Source organism: Hippopotamus amphibius, chromosome 4 (assembly GCF_030028045.1).
Source record: "Hippopotamus amphibius kiboko isolate mHipAmp2 chromosome 4, mHipAmp2.hap2, whole genome shotgun sequence".
NCBI lineage: Eukaryota > Metazoa > Chordata > Mammalia > Artiodactyla > Hippopotamidae > Hippopotamus > Hippopotamus amphibius.
Window position 1 is genome coordinate 187,468,510 of NC_080189.1, and position 18,950 is coordinate 187,487,459.

Consider the following 18,950-nt stretch of genomic DNA (forward strand, 5'->3'; position numbering starts at 1 on the left):
TAAGAAGAGCTTTATTCTCTCCTTTCCTGTTCTCTGCCTTTTGTTTCCTTCTCTTGCCTTGTTGCCCTGGGTGGGCCTTTAGTGCCACACTGAATTGGAGAGGTGAAAGGGTGGGGCTTTGCCTTGTTCCCATCTTAGGGGACAGTGTTCCATCCCTCACCATCCCGTGTGATGTTTGCTGGGGGCCTTTGGACATGCTCTTTATCAGGTTGAGGGGTTCCCATCTATTCCTCTCTCGCTGAGAGTTTTTAATCATGAACAGATATTGAATTTTGTCAGAAGTTTTTCTAAATTGATTGAGACTTTATGTTTTTCATACTTAGTCTGCTGATGTGTATCCCGTTGATTTCAAGTGTTGAACCAACCTTGCATTCCTGGAACAAACCCCCTTTGGTTATGCAGCGTTGTTCATCATTCCTTTTATATCCGTCTGGATTCAGTGTGCTGATTTTTTGTTGAAGATTTTTACATGTATGTTCACAAGGGAATACGGGTCTGTAGTTCCCTTTTTTGTACTGTTTTTGTCTGATGTTGGTGCTGGTGTCAGGGTGTTTGCTAACCTCATGAGATGAATCGAGAGGTGTTCTTTCCTTTCTGTTTTCTGGAAGATATTTTGCAGAATTGGTGTTATTTCTTCTTTTAATATCTGGTTAAACTCCCCTGAAGTTTTCTTTTTCAGAAATGTGTAAGTACTAATTCAGTTTCTTCAGTAGATCAGGCTGTTGTTCATCCTGGTGAGTTTGGGCAGTTTGTAGCTTTCAGGGAATTGGTACATGTGATCTCAGGTCTCAGATGTGTGTGCATCTGCAGTATCCCTAATCATGCTCTTCCATGGCTGTGAGCTCTGTAGTGATGTTCCTTCTTTGATTCCTGATATGCTCATTTTTGCCTTCTCTCTTTTTTTTTTTCCACTTTGTGTGGGTAGAGGTTTTATCAATTGTATTGCTCTTCCCAAAGAACCAGATTTTGGTTTTATTTTTTCTAATTGCTTCTTTGTTTTCAATTTTATTGTTCTGCTTTTATCCTCCTTATTTCCTTCCTTCTCATTTTGGGTTTAATTTGCTCTTTTCCTGTTTCTTTTTTTTAAAATAAATTTATTTATCTATTTATTTTATTGGCTGTGTTGGGTCTTTTTCGCTGTGCACAGGCTTTCTTTAGTTACAGTGAGTGGGGGCTACTCTTCGTTGTGGTGCTTGGGCTCCTCATTGCCATGGCTTCTCTTGTTGCAGAGCATGGGCTCTAGGCACGTGGGCTTCACTAGTTGCAGCACATGGGCTCAATAGTTGTGGCACACGGGCTTAGTTGCTCCGCAGCGTGTGGGATCTTCCTGGAGCAGGGATTGAACCCATGTCCCCTGCATTAGCAAGGCGGATTCTTAACCACTGTGCCACCTAGAAAGCACTTTCCTGGTGTTTTAAGGTAAAGCTTAGATTGTATAGTTGAGAACGTCTTTCTTTTCTAATATAAGCATTTAATGCTGTGAGTTCTCCTCTCAGGACTGCTTTAGCTGCGTTCCACAATTCTTGACATGTTGTTTTTCACCCTCATTCCACACAGAATACGTCTCATGTCCTTCCGGGCATCCTCTTTGTCCTGTTGGTGATTTAGCAGTGTGCAGTTGAGTTTCCCAAGTAGCTGGTGTTTTCCAGCTGTCTTTCTGTTGCTGATCTCTGGCTAAACTCCATTTTCGTCAGAGAACATACTTTATGTGATGCTGGTTCTTTCAGTGTGTGTGCGTGAGAAGCATTGTTCTGTGGGCCAGGATGTGGTCTGTCCTGGTGAACACTAACTCTTTCATCCGTCTCCTTCTCTAGCTTTTCCCTGGCCCTGCAGAATCAGAGCAGCCCCCATGGGTGGAGGGGCTGGGCTGTGAGGGTGGCCCTGCTGTGGGAGGGGTCCTGCTGGGCTCCCCCACTTCACTGCTGTGTGTTAGGGACTGTCAGGGGCGCACTGTGTCTGTCTCCAACCTGAAGCAGTCAAACCAGGGGCATCCTCTGCCTGGGGAAGCCTTGGTGTCTGTCTCCTGGCCCCTCTGGGCTCAGCAGAGGGCAGATAACGTCTCCAGGGTGACAGGCTAAGGTGAAGCCCAGCTGGGTGGGTGGGGCCTGGAGCAGGGGTAGGCAGGGCCTGCAGGGTGGGTGGGGCCGTGCAGGTGGGCAGGACCCTGGAGAGGAGGGGGTGGGGCCTTGGGTGGACCATGAGGGCAGGGTCCTTGGGAGGCCTGTGCTCTGACAGCTGGAAGTGGGGTTCCCAGGTGCTGGCACCCTGGTCCCTGGGGGCTTCCCTGGTTTGTGCTCTCAGGTTTCCTGTCTGCTCAGCCTCCTGCCTGCCTGTCCGCAGACCCACCCGGGCCTTCTTCACCAGAGGGAGACCCTCTGCAGAGGGGCTGTTGGTCCAACAGCCTGGGGGTGCTGATGGGTGCTCCCCACGTGCAGGGACCCTGAGATGTCTCCCGGCCGGGCCTGGGCAGGGGCTCCTAGGAGACGCGAGAGCCAGTCTCCACGGGGGACCGAGGTGCTGGGGTCAGAGAGCCTGCGGTCCAGCTGAGCCTGGGGCAGCTGCGGGGCGGGTCCTTCCCGGAGTGTGAGAGGGCGTCGGGGCACACGGCCACTGCTGAGCCCACGTGCGCCCTTTGCAGGTTGTGCAGCCTGACCTTGAAGAAGCTGGTGGTCTTCAGGGAGCTGGAGAAGGAGCTCATCTCGGTGCTGATTGCTGTCAAGATGCAGGTGAGGGTTTCCCTCTGTCACCACTCTGGGGCCACGAGGAAGCCCCGCTGCCCAGCTGGACCCTCTCCCGTGCAGCGGCCCCACCGTCCCGGGCACGGGGAAGGGCAGGCTGCCCAGGGTCCCAGGACGGGCAGGAAAGCAGATGTGCTGAGCTCACCTGCAGGTGGGCCTCCCAGCACAGAAGCTGGGCAGACCCTCCCTGCTCTCCGCACGAGCCCCCACACTGTGTGCCCCTCGCCCGCCCGCCCTCCACCCAGGCCCCGCCCGGCCTGGCCGCTGTCACCTCTGGCTCCCAGCCCGAAGGTGCCACGTCCCTCGGGCCTCACAGGTTCCTCTTTCTACCTTTGAACAAAGTCTCATGTTTCGGGGTGCTCGGTTCCCTGGCCCTCGTGCCACCTTGTCCAGCAGCCCTGGAGGAGGGCTCCCGTTAGCCGTGCGGGCTGCCTTGGCCTTTTGGCGGCTGTCGGGTTCCAGGTCCACTCCTGGGGATGGGAGGTGAGTCTCGGCCTGGGCTGCCAGGATGCAGCTCCTGTGGCCCTTTGCAGCCGTCCCCCGAGGTGTGGGCCACCTGTCGGGCCCACCTCTGCAGGCCCCTCCCGCCCGCAGCACTGCTCACAGGTGCCCCGTGTGGCAGCTTCTTGAAGTGGGAATGTCCTTGGTGTGGCCCTGTGGCTAGAGCGCTGTGGGGATGGAGGCCTGTCCTGTTAGGACTCCCAGACTGTCGGCACCACAGGGCAAGATCCTGCTTCACCCCCAGCCCAGGCTGCTGGAGCCATGTTTGCGGCCGGGGCTTCCTGGCTGGACCTCAAGGTACAGCTCGTGGGCCTCAGGGCCAGGCTCTCCTCCAACTTGGGAGCTCAGGTTAGAGGCCAGGAGGCGCGAGGCCCACCCTTCCCAGTCACTTGCCAGCGCAGGGAAAGCATCGCGCTGTCAGACAAAGACTCCCTTTTCCTCCCGGAAGATGCTCTGCTCTCGGCAGAGGCAGGCCGTGCCAGGCTGCATGCCTGGGCCGCGGGAAGGATGCCGGCCGAGAGCCCGCCCTGCTGGGCTGCGGGCGGCACCAGCTGTGCTCTGGGCCCCCGGGAGCCACCCCATCCTCTAGCTCACGCGAGTGCCCCATCGCCTGCTCCCCCGCCCCCCCAGCTTAGCAGACCCTCAGCTCCTGCCTGCTGGGCCACCTGCTGTTCACACCTGCTCCCGGCGCCACAGCTGTCCTGCCCCCCCGGCCCCGTGTCCTGATTCCGTGAGGAAGCAGCCCCCTCCCCTGTCTACCCGTGGACCCTCCTTCCCCTGGCACGGCCCTGACCTGAATGGGATCAGATGTGTGAGAAATAGCGGAGAAATGGCTGTGAGGACAAAGGGGAATGGGCCGGGGGTGGGGAGAGTGCCAGACCCCACCTGGGCGCCTGCCCCCGGGAAGGCTGGGAGGGGAGGGCTGGCGGGAGGGGCCGCTCGGCACCCTCCATGCCAGGAACAGCTGCGGGCCGCGCGGCCTCGGCACAGATGCCACGTGCCGCGTCCACAGCAGGACGTCATCTCGGCCGCTCAGCGCCCTCACTGGTGCCCGGCCCCGCCCCCCCGCCCCCGTCCCTCCTGGCAGATCAGGCGGCTGTGTGCTCGCGTCTGTCCTGGACCCACACGCCACTCCCCCCTCACCCATTTCTCTGTGCCCCTCATCTTGGTCAGACACCTCGGGGGCCCCGGACGCCACCGCTGCCCCCATCAGCCGCGTGGTGACCTCTGCTCTCCTGCCCGACTCCGGAGTCGGGCTCCTCCTGGCGCCCCCGGGCTGGGCCCACAGGGTGTGTCCTGCTGTGCTGGCTTCCTGCACTCCGCCTGCCGTCTCCACGGCTCGTCCGTGTCGGGTGTTTTTAAACAATACTGTGATGAACAACTTTAATCCGTTTGGAACTTATTTTGGTACAGGGTTTGGGGTTGGGACCTGTGTGTTGTCTACAGATGGTTCACGGTCCACTCTCACAGCCATTTAGTGATTCGCTTTCCCTGCAGACCCGAAGGCGCCTTACGACACACTAAGTTTGTGTGCATGTGTGTCCGTGTGTTTTCCGGGTCTCGTTCTAGGCTTGTACTGCCCTCTCTGTCCGTGTGATGGTGCTGCTGGGCTTTAGTTCCTGACCTCTGCACCTGTTCTGCTCTCACGGGTGGGGGGCCGCCCCCCTCGCCGTCCCATCCTGCCTCCCCGGGGCACGCGGCCGCTCGCTGCCCTGCTGGCCCACCCGCATCCTCCGCTGCGCCTCCGTCCCGGAGATGCGTGAAGGTCGGCTGTGGCCGTTCCCAGCCTCCACCCTCACGGCCTAGGACAGGCTTCTCGAGGACGACTTGGGGGTCGAAAAACGTACCTCTCCCTGCTGCCTTTGGGGGTCGCACATGCTCCATCTCCCCACCGACCCCCGGTCTGCAGCTCTTTACCTGGCAGTTTGGAGAGAACTGACAGCGGACGTCTTCGCTGCTTCATGTTAAGATGCCCTGCCCTGAATTAGGAGCTGTCTTGTTCTGCCCCAGGGCTCCAAGCGGATCCTGCGGTCCCACGAGATCGTGCTGCCCCCCAGTGGACAAGTGGAAACCGACCTGGCGCTGACCTTCTCCCTGCAGGTGGGCCTGGGGGGACCCGCCCCCGCCCCCGCCCCCGCCCCCGCCCCGTCCCGTCCCACGGGCCTCTCTCTCCAGGGTTAGACGTGTGCTCCGCTTAGTCCCACGATGAGGAGGAGCTAGCGGGGCCGAAGCTGAGGTGGCCCGGTTAGGTCGTCTCACTCCCGAGCTTAGCAAAGATGGGGGAGAGGAGCACCTCCACAAAACAGCAGTTAAAACAGGAGGAAAAGAAGGACGGGGAGGAGCCGTGGCAACTTGGTGGTGTCCGCTCAGACCCCTCGGAAATATTTTGGGGTGCGCTGGTGGTGATGTGGGCTGTTTAGGGCAGGACCCCCACACACACCGTGCGGAACAGAGGGCTCCCCGGGCAGGTGGGGGGTGGGGGGTGTGGGCAGATCAGCCCCCCCATACCCACCCCCGCAGGCTCCGGCCCCCTTGGCTGCTCTTTGCATAATTGTTTAAGGTCTGCGTTCTTTATTCAGCGGATGGACACGCTTGTATTTAGTGCGAGTGCTTTCCGAACCCTTTAAGCTCTTTTCTCGTTGTAAGCACATAAGACGGGGCTGTGGCTTAGAGTCTGCGAGAACCCTGTCGGCCAGCCTCTGCCCTCGCCCGAGACCACCTCATCCCGACCCTGCCTGGCTCTGCGTGAGCCCTGACCCGCAGCAGCTTCTGGGGTTGTTTGGTTGGTTGTTTTGGCCGTGAGGCCGCCAGCGAATTCCTGGGGAGGCAGGCGTATTGAGTATAATTTCTAGAACATACAGTTCACCGTTTTTTGGGTTTTGTTTTTTGTTTTGGCTGCATCAGGCTTCCCTCTAGTTGTGGCGTGCAGGGTTTTCTCTTCTCTAGTGTGACGCGAGGGCTCCAGAGTGCGTGGGCTCTGTAGTTTGCAGCACACAGGTTCTCTAGTTGAGGCACGCGGGCTCAGTAGTTGTGGCGCGCGGGCTTAGTTGCCCTGTGGCCTGTGGGTTCTTAGTTCCCTGACTGGGGATCGAACCCACATCCCCCGCAGTGAAGGCAGATTCTTTACCACTGGACCCCCAGGGGAGTCCCAGTTCACTGTTTTTAAGTTTATGGCTCCGTGGGTTTGGACACAGGTGCACAGGTGTGTAACCACCACTTCAGTCAGCGTGGCGGGCAGTGCCATTGTCCCCCCGCTTTTAAAGTAGGTTTTTATTTGTGAACCTGAGGAAACGTGCGTGTCTGCTCTGCACACACGAGCTGTGGGGTGTGTAAAGCCCTACAGTGCCACGAGCGGACATGGGCGGCCTGGACCGGGAGTGCTGGGTGGGCACGGCCCCCTGGACCACCAGGTAGATGCACCGCTGAGCAGCGACCGCGCGTCCACAGATGCGTGGGCCCCTCCCAAGGGCCCAGCCGCACAGCGCACGTCTGTCCCCAGTGGCTCTTCCTGGTGACCGAGGCCCTCAGTGACCAGCAGGGAGAGAGCCCTGGGTCTCGGGTGCGTGAGACCTCGTGGGTGTTGACAGGCGTGGCCGCCTGCGTCGCTGTGACCCCCCCTTCTCCCACAGTACCCCCACTTCTTGAAAAGAGAAGGCAACAAGCTGCAGATCATGCTGCAGCGAAGAAAGCGGTACAAGAACCGGACGATCCTGGGCTACAAGACGCTGGCGGCCGGCTCCATCAACATGGCCGAGGTGAGGGCGGCCGGGGTCCCTGCAGGCGCCCTGCCCCACCCTGCCCCTCCTGGGTGTCCTGCTCAGCGGGACAGCGGCTCCCGGGGGCGGATGGGCACGCGCTCGTGTGGGTCAGAGGGTCGCAGCTCGTCTTTGTAACTGGGCTTCTTCAGTGATGGTGACGGGAGAGGCTCCTTTTCTCAAAACTCTTATTTTCTTGCTTGTTGAGAGACTTGCCCCCCACCCCAACCGGACCTCCCAAATCAAAAGAGATCCTGGTCCATAAAACCCCAACATCTAGATTTGATCAAAGGACCCAAAAGGCAGCTTCTAGGACGCAGAGGGGGCTGTTCCCTGAGTTGTCACGAGGCCCGGCGAGGTGCACTGCCTGGGCATCTGGGACCGGCGTCGGGCGCTGGCCGGTGCCGGGCAGGGCGCGTGGGCGCTCTGCCACTCTCCCCCGTTTCTTTGATTCTCTCGTGATCAGAACGGCTACAGGGCCCCACCGTCCTGGTGGGCCAAACACGGTGGTTGTCAAGTCCACGACACCAGAGCGGGCCCCGGGGATTGAGTCCCGAGAGTCGGGGCCGTGTCAGGACTGGCCCCTGCGTGGCTTCGCACGCTGCCTGCTCCTGCCCTTCCTACCTGATGGCCTCGGTCCTTAGGGGCCGGCGTGGTGCCCACCTCCCAGCGCGCTCCCTCCCGGCCCGTGCATCCTGCTTCCGTGTCTCCTCCCGTGGCCCGTCCACTGGCTGCATGTCCTCATCCTCCTGCCCGGCGGCGTGTCTCCTGCCCCCATGCCTGCCCTGATGAGTGCAGCCCGGCTTGTCACCACCCAGAGGAAAGCCCGTCAGCCTGTCAGCCCCCCCGGCACGTGTCCCTGCGGGGCGGGGCTGGCGGGCCTCTAGAACCCCCCCCCCCCGCCCGCAGGTGATGCAGCACCCGTCCGAGGGTGGCCAGGTGCTCAGCCTCTGCAGCAACATCAAGGAGGCCCCGGTCAAGGTGGCCGAGATCTGGATCTTCTCCCTGTCCAGCCAGCCCATCGACCACGAGGACAGCACCATGCAGGCCGGCCCCAAGGCCAAGTCCACTGGTGAGTGCAGCTGCGGGCAGCGTCTCTGCCACGGCCGCCACCTGCTGGCCGCCAACCCTCAGGTCTGAGAAGTTGGGGAGGGGACGCGGGGGGCTGCGGGCTCTGGGACAGTCAGCAGGCAGGTCGCAGGGGCGACCGCCGGGCTGTGCAGGGTCCTGGCGCGGTCCTGGCGCGGCTGTCGTCCGCGTCACAGCTGGGGTCCCCGTCCCCCCCGAGGCGAGGCTGGGCAGGTGGGGACCCAGTAGAGCAGGAGACCCAGGCTGAATCCCGTGACGGGCAGGAAGGGCCGTGGGGGCCCCCATGGGGGGTGGGGCACGTGGCAGCTGCAACGTGCAGCCCCCTCGCGACTGTCCAGCTGCCGGGGCCGGCCCGTCCCCGTCCCCGTCCCCGTCCCCGTGCGGGGCTGTCTCCTCGCGGCCCCCCTGCACGCTGCGGAGGCGGGGCGGGGGGCGGGGCCTCTCCCGGGCGCCCCCTCCTCGCCGTGCCACCGGCGGAGTCTCGAGGGGCCCCCCCTCCGGCTGCTCGTCCCGCAGATAACTACTCCGAGGAGGAGTACGAGAGCTTCTCCTCCGAGCAGGAGGCCAGTGACGACGCCGTGCAAGGGCAGGTGAGCGGGGGGCCAGGCGGGGCCCCCGGGGGCGCTGGCCTGGGGCGCGTGGGCCGCGGGAGCCGGGCCCCCGTCCGCAGAGGCCCTGGGACGCCCAGGAGACCGAGCGCTGCCCAGGCTGCCCGGGGAGGCCTCCGTCCGCGTCGGGGGGCCCCGGGCCGGGCGCACGGCGGGCAGGGGAGGGCCCCAGGGGCCCCGCGGGCGGCCGGCCTCAGGCGCCGCGCTCTCTGCAGGATTTGGACGAGGACGACTTTGAGGTGGGGAAGCCCAAGAAGCAGCGGCGATCGATAGTAAGAACGACGTCCATGACCAGGGTCGGTGGCAGCTGGTTTCCTAGCCCTGGGGGGGGCGGGGCGGGGCGGGGGCGGGGCCCGGGCCCGGGGGCGGGGCGGGACCCGGGGGGCGGGGCGGGTCAGGCGAGAGCTGGCCTGTCCCGGGATTGCAGAGGACACACTGCCGTCCCCCGAGCCCAGCTCTGTGGCGTCTTCTGAGGTCCATCCTCCTCCCCAAATTCGGCGTGAAGGGCGGGAGACCCCATGCCGTGGCCTTGCCCTCGGAGGGGGGCCGTGGGGCGCCCCCTCGCCAACCCCAGGCTGGGGGCCACAGGCCCAGTGGCAGTGGGCCAGGCCACTGCCCGAGCGGAGCCGAGGGCTGGCCCCCTGCCCCTGGGCCCGGACACGCCCGGGGTGAAGCCAGCCCCCGTCTCTGCTCTGGGCAGGTGGGCCCAGGGGCTTGGAAGGGCTGCCAGGCTCCTCCTCCAGGAGGAAAGTCCAGGCGGGGGCCTCGGCCCATCATGAAACGTCCGCCCCCGGCACCAGAGCTCCTGGGCGAGCTCGCAGTGCCGAGCTGCTCCGCACTGTGGCCCCAGACCAGGCCAGCGTGAAGGGAGGCCTGGGGAGCCCCAGAGACCTCCGCCCCTGGCTGTGCTGGGAGAACGTGGGCTGGTCCCCACATACTGGGTGAAGCGGGTGTCCTGGACCGTGGTGCGGCAGCCTGCACGCTGCTGTGAAGCACCTGTTTGAGCTCCAGGTCCAGGACCCGATGCCCAACTACTGTGGAGCGGGCGTGGGCCTCCTCTTATAGGGCCGGCCCCCGAGGGTGGCCTTGGTCGGTGGCCAGTGGCCTCTGTGGCCGGGGCGGTACCGGGAGCAGCTGGGCTCAGGTCCACTGCGCCCTGGCCATGCCCTATGTCCTGCAGAGGGATAGTGGGGGCCTCCCTGGGAAGGACATAGATATACCCTCCCTCTGGCTCCCCTTCGCCGGCTCTGGCACCGTCACCTCCTCCCTGGGTCCGTTTCTAAGTCTGACCACAGCTGTGCTTTCAAATCCTTGTGAAAATGCTTATCGTTAAAGTGCTGGCAGCCGCGTTCAAGTACACAGGCGGCACCATGTGTTTGAGCCGTGCCTCCCTCTTGCTGGGGCTGCCGTTGCGGTGCAGCTGGCGCCAGCCCTGCTGTGTCCTCCTGGGAAGCAGGTCCAAGGGTTCTGATCCCGCCCTGCTTGTCTTGCAGCAACAAAACTTCAAGCAGAAAGTGGTGGCCCTGCTGCGGAGATTTAAAGTTTCCGACGAGGTGAGTGAGCGGCCCAGGCCCGCCTGGCAGGCCCTGTCCCGACGAGGGCGCTGGAGGCCAGTTCTGGGCGAGCCCCGCTCTGCCACTCTGTCCACGCGCCCTCTGACATCGCTGTCTTCGTCCAGGAGCGCGGGTGATGGTGGCGTCCACCCCAGGGACACTCGAGGGGCAGGCAGGGGCCCCGGGCGATGCCGGCTGTGTTTCTTGACAAGTTGCTGAACAGACCTGGAGGGCAGCGTGATGTCCTCTTGGGGGGTGTGACCACAGGTTTTTGTGTTTTGTGTTTTTTTATAAATCAACTTTATTTTTTAGGGCAGTTTTAGGTTCACAGCAAAACTGAGTACAGAGTTTCCACGTGCCCCTGTCGCCTCTCACACAGCCATCCCCACAATCAACATATCATATGTGTTTTGTTTTTTTTTAATTTTTATTTCTTTTTTTGGCCACGCTGTGCTGCATGTGGGATCTTAGCTCCCTAACCAGGGATTGAACCTGGGCCACAGCAGTGAAAGTGTAGAGTCCCAAGCACTGGACCTCCAGAGAAGTCCCTACCATGTGTTTTATTGTTTTATTTTTTAATTAATTTATTTATTGGCTGTGTTCTGTCTTCGTTGCTGCGCAGGCTTTCTCTAGTTGCAGAGAGCGGGGTTACTCTGTTTCAGTGTGTGGGCTTCTTACTGCCGTGGCCTCTCTTGTTATGAGGCACGGGCTCTAGGTGTGCAGGCTTCAATAGTTGTGGCTCACGGGCTCTGGAGCACAGGCTCAGTAGTTGTGGCGCATGGGCTTAGTTGCTCCGTGGCATGTGGGATCCTCCTGGAGCAGGGATCGAACCCATGCCCCTGCATTGGCAGGCGGATTCTCAACCACTGCGCCACCTAGGAAGTCCTACCATGTGTTTTAAAATCTCTTCTTTTAGCTTGTTTCTAGTTTCCAAATGATGAATTTGTATAACTGATAACCAGAAGAAAAATATCTTGTTTTTCTTCTAATGTGATCAGAGGAAAATGAGTCCTCAGGTTCTGGACCCAACCAGGAGAGGTGGCATTTACGTATCTAAGCCCCAAGGCATTGTCATCGCACCCGTCATGACGATCATAACGGCCCCTAAAGCGGGCTGTGCGTCTGCATATGGGGTGGGGGGAGGGGCGCTGTCCCCGGGGCAGGGGGCTCTTCCCACACACAGCTGCTCAAGATGGGTCCGGCTCAGCCATGGTCCTTCCCACACTGACCTAGAGCTTCAACAAGATTCCTATGACATCTCCAGCTGCCTTTTTGCAGAAACCAACCAGCTAGTCCTGAAACTTATATGCAAATGCAAGGGACCCAGAATCAACAAAACAATCCTGAAAAAGAACAGAGTTGGAGGACTCACACTGTCCATTTTCAAAACTTGCCCAAAGCTTCCATCCTCAGACTGATGGGTCGTGAAGAAAGGTTGAGTCCAGAAATAAATCCTTCTATTTATGGCTAGTGATTTTCAACCAGATGTGAACACCATTCAGTGGGGAGAAAATAGACTTTTCAGCAAATAGTGCTGAAATAATGGGACATCTGCCTACAAAAGAGTGAAGTTGGACCCCATCCTCACGCCATGTACAAAAATTAACTCCAAATAGGTCAAAGACCTAAATGTACCAGCTAACACTACAGACCTCTTGGAAGAAAACATAGGAGTGTTTGTGACCTTGGGTCAGGCAATATAGTGTTTTAGATATGACACTAAAAGCATGAGCAAACAAAGAAAAAAATAGATAAGTGGGACATCAAAATTTAAAACTGCTGTGCTCTGAACAATGCCATCAAGACAATGAAACAACAGCCCACAGAATGGGAGAAAAAAATTTGTAAATCGTATACCTGATAAGGGATTTGTATCCAGAATACGTAAAGAACACTTACAACTCAAAAAAAGGACAACACAATTAAAAAATTAATTGTCCACTTTAAAAACTGGGCGAAGGGTCTGACTAGGTATTTCTTCTAGAAGACGTACAGACAGCGAATAAGGCTGTGAAGAGATGCCTGGCCTCACTAGTCACTGGGGAACGCAGATCAGAACCCAGACCCTCTTAACACCCACTGGGGTGGCCGCCACCAGGAGCTGGAGGATAAGTGTCCATGAGGGTGGGTACCAGGGGGCCTCATACATGCTGGCGGGAAGGGAAGCAACGCAGCCACTTTGGAAAACAGGCCGGCGGTTCCTCGAAAGGTTAAACATGCTTGCCGGACACCCAGCAATCCCAGTGCCGAGTGTTTCCCTACGAGAGATGGAAACACGGCCACGCACCGACGGATACGGTCCCAGGAGCTTCACCCGCAGTGCACGTGCTGGGAACACCGTCCCCTGTCCTCCGCCCACCGGCTGTTGGTCGGACCCGCTGTGACCCCCCGTGGGTGGCCCACTACCCAGAAGGAGCAGGCTGTGGACAAACACACTCTTACACGCACACGCGCGCACACACATCACACTTAGCAAGAGGGGACTGCACGCCAAGCAGTTCCATTCGTGAGCAGTCCTGGGGAAGCCCCAGGGTGCGGGGGTGGGGTGGGAGGGGGACTGGCACGGGGCAGGGGGTGCCTGCGGAGGGAAACCTCTTACGTCCCACTCGTGGTGGCACCACACCACAGCACACACGGTCACAGCCCCGCCCTAGTGCTCTAAAGGGTGTGCTGGAATGGCAAAGCTTCCAAGGCCAGAGAGAAGAGCCCCACCCAGCACGTGGGTGACCAGAGGTCCCCAGGGGCCGCAGTAAGGACTGGTGACGCGGGCTGGGGGAGGGTGCCGGGTGGCCGTGCGCCTCCTCCCGTCTGTGCTGCCAGTGCCCCTGCGCACCGGGCTGGCCTCACACCCCTGACCTCTCGCAGGTGCTGGACTCGGAGCAGGACCCCGCCGAGCACGTCCCCGAGGTGGAGGAGGACCTGGACCTCCTGTACGACACGCTGGACATGGAGAACCCCAGCGACAGCGGCCCCGACATGGAGGACGATGACAGCGTCCTCAGCACCCCCAAGCCAAAGCTCAGGTGGGCACAGCTGCCTGCCTCCGAAGCCATTGGTTGGCAGGGCCAGCCCAGGAGGAGGTCCACCGGGTGGTCGTCAGGGCCAGAGGGAAGGGTGGTTTGTGGGAAAGCAGGCCCTTGGGGGGTGGGGATGAGGGCTCTGGGGAGTGGGAGGGCAGGAGACATGAAGCCCATCGTGCCCCAGGTCTGTGGTGCTTTCAGAGGCGAGAAATGGCGAAGTGACAGGGTCAGGTTTGCATTTGGGAAAGGTCTCTGGAATCTGCTGGGAGCAGCTCACGTCTCGTGGCATTAGAGGAGGAGGTGGGGGGGGGGCTAGAAAGTTGCGTGGGAGGCAGGGGTCTGGGTGTGGGGTGGGGGCGGGGGATGTGGGCTGGGGAGGGGTGCTGGCTGGGCATCACGGGGGGGTACTGGCAAGTGTGGGGCCACAGGGCTCTCCATCTGATGGCGGGACAAGCGGTGCACTCTTCCCGCCCCAGGGGTGCAGGGGTGGCGGGGCTGGTGATGGGAGGGAGCCCGGGGGACAGCTGATGGGCGCTGAGGCCTGGCCGGGGGAGAGCGCGCAGGTCTGAGTGAGTCAGGAGCCGAGGAGGCCGGGGTCCAAGTCAGAGGCAGGAAGGTCTGTGGACCAGTTGGTTTTTAAGCTTCTGAAAACCAGCAAAGTCAGACCCAGAGGCACACACGACAAAGGGTGGCGTGTTGTCACCTGGTCTCCAGCTCGCGCTGCAGCCTCACCGACCTGCCTGCCGGTGCAGGGTCCCCGGCTGCTGACCTGCAACCTGTGACTCGACCGCTTGGTTCTCCTCCTTTGGGAGGTTGGTGACTGTGGGCTCGAGTCAGGGTGTCAGCAGCTGGGCGCCTGGGGGCTCGGCCAGGCAGCTGTAAGACAGGGCTCCTGTCTCCCTTCTGCCTCCTCCACCTTCGAGGCCAACACGGTGGTCGTGTTCCTCAGCGTTGCCCCCCAACCCCTCTCTGCCTTCGGCTGGAGAAGGTCTCTGCTTTTATCAGCCACCGTGGTTGCCTGGGCCGCCCGGCCGAGGCAGGCCATCGCCACCGGTGGCTCCCCAGCGTTAGCTGTGCCGGCGGGGCCGGCCCCTGGCCAGCGAGCGTCCCAGTCCTGGGTCTGAGGCTGGCGTCTCGGGCCTGATTCTCCTGCCGCGCACCGTGGTCACGCCCCATGTGGCGCGTCACCAGACACTGCCTGGGTCCTGCCCCTCGATTTAGCGTGAGCTTCAGTGCTGGCAAGCTGGCTGTGGGGCCCGAGGCTCCCCGCCAGATGGGCCTCCAGCAGGGGCGTTGGGTGCAGCTGTCACGTGTGCCGCTGGCCACCCTGTCAGAAGGCCGAGAGCCGCTGGGGTTTCGGGGCGCAGGTCTGCTCAGCTGCTCGCCTGTGCGGGGCTCTTGGGGGTGGGGCCCCGCCCTGCGTCCAGCCCGCCAGGCGCAGCGGCTGCGCCTTCAGTGTGGGCAGGTGCTGGAGAGGCCCGCGCTCTCGCCCCGCCACCAGGCCCTACTTCGAAGGCCTGTCCCACTCCAGCTCGCAGACGGAGATCGGAAGCATCCACAGTGGCCGCAGCCAGAAGGAGCCGCCGAGCCCAGTGAGTGGCCGGCGCCAAGCAGCCCCGTGACCCGCGGGGTCCTCGGGCGGGGGCGGGGGCCGTCCCGATCCTCCCTGTCTGCCTGAGTCACTCGGGGTGTCTTACACGTTGGTGCCGGACAAACCCAAGGCTAAATGCGCTCCTGGTTTTTGGTGTGGCCCGAGCACCCCTGCCCGGTGCCAGGTGACTGTCATGGGGTAACCCTGAGCCCACGGTCCAGGAAACCCTGCCCAGTCTCCCCAGGCCGCCTCCCACCCCAGAACCCCCTGCCCAGAGGCGAGACAGCCTCGGCGCCATGGTCAGACCTGGCCTGACTCCCTCCTTTCTCACCCACACAGGCCGACGTGCCCGAGAAGACGCGGGCCCTTGGAGGCAAGCAGCCCAGTGACAGCGTCTCCGATTCAGGAGCCCACGTAAGCAGGCGGGGCCACGTGCACAGGGGCGCCCAGAGCCCGCCCACGTGCTGTGTTTAGGGGTCTGACCCCTGACCGGCAGGTCCTTTTACTCCCATCCCCCGGAACCACGCCGAACCACGAGGGCCCCCCTGGACCCACCCCCACCCCAGGGGGACAGTCAGGGCCCCCCGGACTCACCCCCAACCCCAGGGGGACGGTCAGGGCCCCCCGGAGTCACCCCAGCTCTGAGAGGACCGTAGGCATCCCCCTGCTTCCCTGTCGGGCACAGGCCCGTGGACACCGTGGCTCATTCCTGCTGGCCTGTGAGTTCTCAAGGAAGGTCCAGGTTTGGTGCTGGTCTCCCCGTGGCAGCCAGGACTGGGAGCCCCGTGGGTGGAGCTTGAAGTCAGCTAGCTTCTCGGGGCAGCGTGCGGCCGTGTCTACGTGCAGGAAGCTGCCAGACGTGGAGGCCTGAGCACGCTCCCCAAACCGAGGCCCCTCGGGCACAGGTTGCATCCCCAGGCTGGGGGAGGAGGGGGCGTTTGTTCCCGACCGGCTCCTTTCTCTGCCCATCAGAGCACCCCTGCCCCTGGGGAGCAGCCAGCACAGCCCCAGGACAGCCCAGAGGTGGAAACCTCCGTCCTGGACCTGTTCACTGAGAAGCTGCCACCCAGCGGGCGGATCACCAAGACAGAGTCTCTGGTCATCCCCTCCACCAGGTGACTGGCTGCTCCAGGGAGGCCGTCGGCCAGGCGGTGCCTACGTGGGCCAGTGTGGGAGGGAGTGTGTGGCCGGGCGAGCGTCACTCGGGAAGCACACGGGTTTCCAGGCCTGTCCCGGGGGGTCCATACTGGACCCCCACACCCCCTGCAATTAGCTGCTGGCAGGTCTGACGGGCCAAGGTGTGGCTGCCCGCTCCAGGGGCAGGGAAAGTCCCAGTGTCCTTGCCGCGTGTCTTCCTGGACCAGGCGCTGAATGGGGTGGGGGGGGGGTGTCTTGTGCCCAGTGTCACTGCTCCAGTGGAGCCGGTCACGGGGGCAGAGCCGGCGTGGCCCCCACCCCGCCGCCTCCTCCCGGGGCCGTGGTCCCGTGCAGCCGACGTCGGCACGCTGCATTAGGCCCTATGCCCCGATTTTCACCCACCGATCAGCCCTCAGGGTCCACCACCTGCCCCGCCCCCCAGGCAAGTCTGCTCACAGAAGTGAGAAAAAGAACCCAGCATTAATACAGCATCCGGTATCGAACCCCCAGCTTAGATTTTCACTCTGTGGCCCTGAGAGCCCGCAGGACAGGCATGTCAGCTGCGGGATTCTGCCAAATCTTGGCTCCACGTTTCTGTGACAGGAAATTTCCCGAGTCGGGGGGTCTGGGTGCTGGCACGGACCTGGTGGGGGCACAGGGGCTTGTGTCAGGCCTGGGAGCGGCTCACCCCGAGCTCCAGGATGCCCGGCAGTGGCCTGCGGCCCGGCAGCCCCCCCTTGAGACCACCCTCAGCTGCCGGCACTGCTGAGCGGCCCCCTTCCCTGGGGCGGCGAGTGCCCGCGGGCTGCTCCAGTCTGCACCGTCCCCCGCAGGTCCGAGGGGAAGCAGGCCGGCCGCCGCGGCCGGAGCACGTCCCTGAAGGAGCGGCAGCCGGTGCGTCCGCAGAACGAGCGGGCCAACAGCCTGGACAACGAGCGCTGCCCGGACACGAGGAGCCAGCTGCAGGTGGGCGCCCAGCCCGGGCCGGGCAGCTCCAAGGGGAGGGTGTCCGCTGGGCCCCCGGAGGGCTTGGCGGCACGGCCCCCTGCTGCCGCTCCGGCCGCCCGTGGGCTGGGACCGCCCTGCTGCGCCCTCAGCCCCGTGGCCTCTGTCCACGGCCAGGCTCTGGGTCCGAGTGCCAAGGGGGCTGGGCTTGCCCTCCTCCTCCCGCGTGACTGCGGCGGGCGCGGGCCGGGCAGGGGCCGGGGGCGGGCGCAGCTCCCCTCCCCGCCGGTACGGACGGGCGCTGTGTCTCCAGATCCCCAGGAAGACGGTGTATGACCAGTTAAACCACATCCTCATCTCCGACGACCAGCTCCCCGAAAACATCATCCTCGTCAACACCTCGGACTGGCAGGGGCAGGTGGGGCGGGGCCGGGCGGAGCCCGGGGGGGGGGGCGGGGCGTCCCGCGCGCAGAGGCGAGGGGGCGGGGCGCCGGGGGCGGGGCGCCGGGGGCGGGGCTCGCAGGCCGGGCTGGCGGCGGGGCGCTCCGGGGCTCACCCGGCCGCTCCCCACCCGCAGTTCCTCTCAGACGTCCTGCAGCAGCACACGCTCCCCGTGGTGTGCACGTGCTCGGCGGCCGACGTGCAGGCGGCCTTCAGCACCATCGTGTCGCGGATACAGAGATAGTGAGCGCGCGCCCCCCGGGGCGGCCGCGGGGCAGCGGCCCGGGCGGGGGGAGCCGGGGCGCGGCGGCGGGGCGGCTCCCTGAGGCGACTGTCCCCTCTCGTCCCGCCGCGGCGCCGCAGCTGCAACTGCAACTCGCAGCCCCCGACGCCCGTGAAGATCGCCGTGGCGGGGGCGCAGCACTACCTCAGCGCCGTGCTGCGGCTCTTCGTGGAGCAGCTGTCCCACAAGACGCCCGACTGGCTGGGCTACATGCGCTTCCTCGTCATCCCGCTGGGTGAGCGCGCCCCGCGCCCCGCCGCCGAGGGCCGCCCGTCCGCGGAGAGGGGCCGGGTCCCGGAGGAGCGCCCTGCCCGGGCCGCGGGGCCCAGCGGGCGGGGAAGCTGCCCCCCCCGCCCCCGCACGGCGAGCCGCGCTCACGCCCTGCCCCCGCCCGCAGGCTCCCACCCCGTGGCCAGGTACCTGGGCTCCGTGGACTACAGGTACAACAACTTCTTCCAGGACCTGGCCTGGAGAGACCTGTTCAACAGGCTGGAGGCCCAGAGCGCCGGTGAGCCCGGGGGCCCGTCCCGCCCCTCGCCTGCCCCTCCGCCGCCCCCCTGCCCACCCCGCCGCGTCCCCCGCGCCCCACGCTCCCCACGCGCTCGCGCCCACCCCGCCGCGCCCCCGTTAGCACGTGAGTCGCTCGCTGTCTCCTGAGAGGAGACCCGCGTGTCTCCCTTTCTCTCCGGCCTCTGCAGGGCCTGGGCACGAGGGAGGGAGGTGGGGTCGGCGGCCAGGGCCAGTGGGGCCTCGGCCAGGATGCTCCCCCTTGCCCACTGTGAGCCGCAGAGCTCGCGGGCGACCGGGCCCTGGGCAGGGCGCGGAGAGGCCTCACTGCCCTCCCGAGAACCCTGTGAGGGTGGCGACCAGAGGAGCCCCTCAGCCTCCCGCAGCATGGCCACTTGGACGCGGGGTGCTGGGGTGCAGCAGCACACGGACCCCTCCTGGTCTCCTCCTGCAGTGCAGGACACGCCCGACATCGTGTCGAGAATCACGCAGTACATCTCTGGGGCCAACTGCGCCCACCAGCTGCCCATCGCGGAGGCCATGCTGACCTACAAGCAGAAGAGGTACCCCCTGGGGCCTGGGCGGGTATGGGGCGGCCAGAGCGACCTGCCATCCCTCCACGGTCTTGGCTGGGTGGCCCGCGTCCTCGGCGTCCCAGCTCCTCCGGTCGTGCGTTGGGCTCCGCGGGATGGAACCTGAGTTGGGATGGGGGGAAGCCTGCCTGCCGTCGGGGCAGCCACCCGTCCTCCGCCACCACCTCGCCTCCCCTGGCGCGAGTCGGA

At 63.3% G+C, this 18,950-nt stretch overlaps 1 protein-coding gene across 8 annotated transcripts in view; it reads left to right on the forward strand.

The window, feature by feature from the left end:
• PACS2 (phosphofurin acidic cluster sorting protein 2) overlaps positions 1-18,950 on the forward strand; it is a 63,749-nt gene that overhangs the window by 33,811 nt on the left and 10,988 nt on the right. For 4 of the 8 annotated variants that reach the window (XM_057731887.1, XM_057731879.1, XM_057731885.1 and 1 more), the window contains exons 2-18: positions 2,639-2,726; positions 5,250-5,339; positions 6,869-6,994; positions 7,904-8,066; positions 8,600-8,673; positions 8,907-8,987; positions 10,185-10,244; positions 13,110-13,267; positions 14,766-14,856; positions 15,195-15,269; positions 15,828-15,970; positions 16,826-16,958; positions 17,251-17,355; positions 17,515-17,621; positions 17,742-17,896; positions 18,059-18,169; positions 18,623-18,731. In XM_057731887.1, coding sequence (XP_057587870.1) covers positions 2,639-2,726; positions 5,250-5,339; positions 6,869-6,994; positions 7,904-8,066; positions 8,600-8,673; positions 8,907-8,987; positions 10,185-10,244; positions 13,110-13,267; positions 14,766-14,856; positions 15,195-15,269; positions 15,828-15,970; positions 16,826-16,958; positions 17,251-17,355; positions 17,515-17,621; positions 17,742-17,896; positions 18,059-18,169; positions 18,623-18,731 — 1,869 coding nt within the window. The remainder of the gene's footprint in view (positions 1-2,638; positions 2,727-5,249; positions 5,340-6,868; positions 6,995-7,903; positions 8,067-8,599; positions 8,674-8,906; positions 8,988-10,184; positions 10,245-13,109; positions 13,268-14,765; positions 14,857-15,194; positions 15,270-15,827; positions 15,971-16,825; positions 16,959-17,250; positions 17,356-17,514; positions 17,622-17,741; positions 17,897-18,058; positions 18,170-18,622; positions 18,732-18,950) is intronic. The other 4 variants (XM_057731881.1, XM_057731880.1, XM_057731886.1 and 1 more) reach the window with 4 other exon arrangements.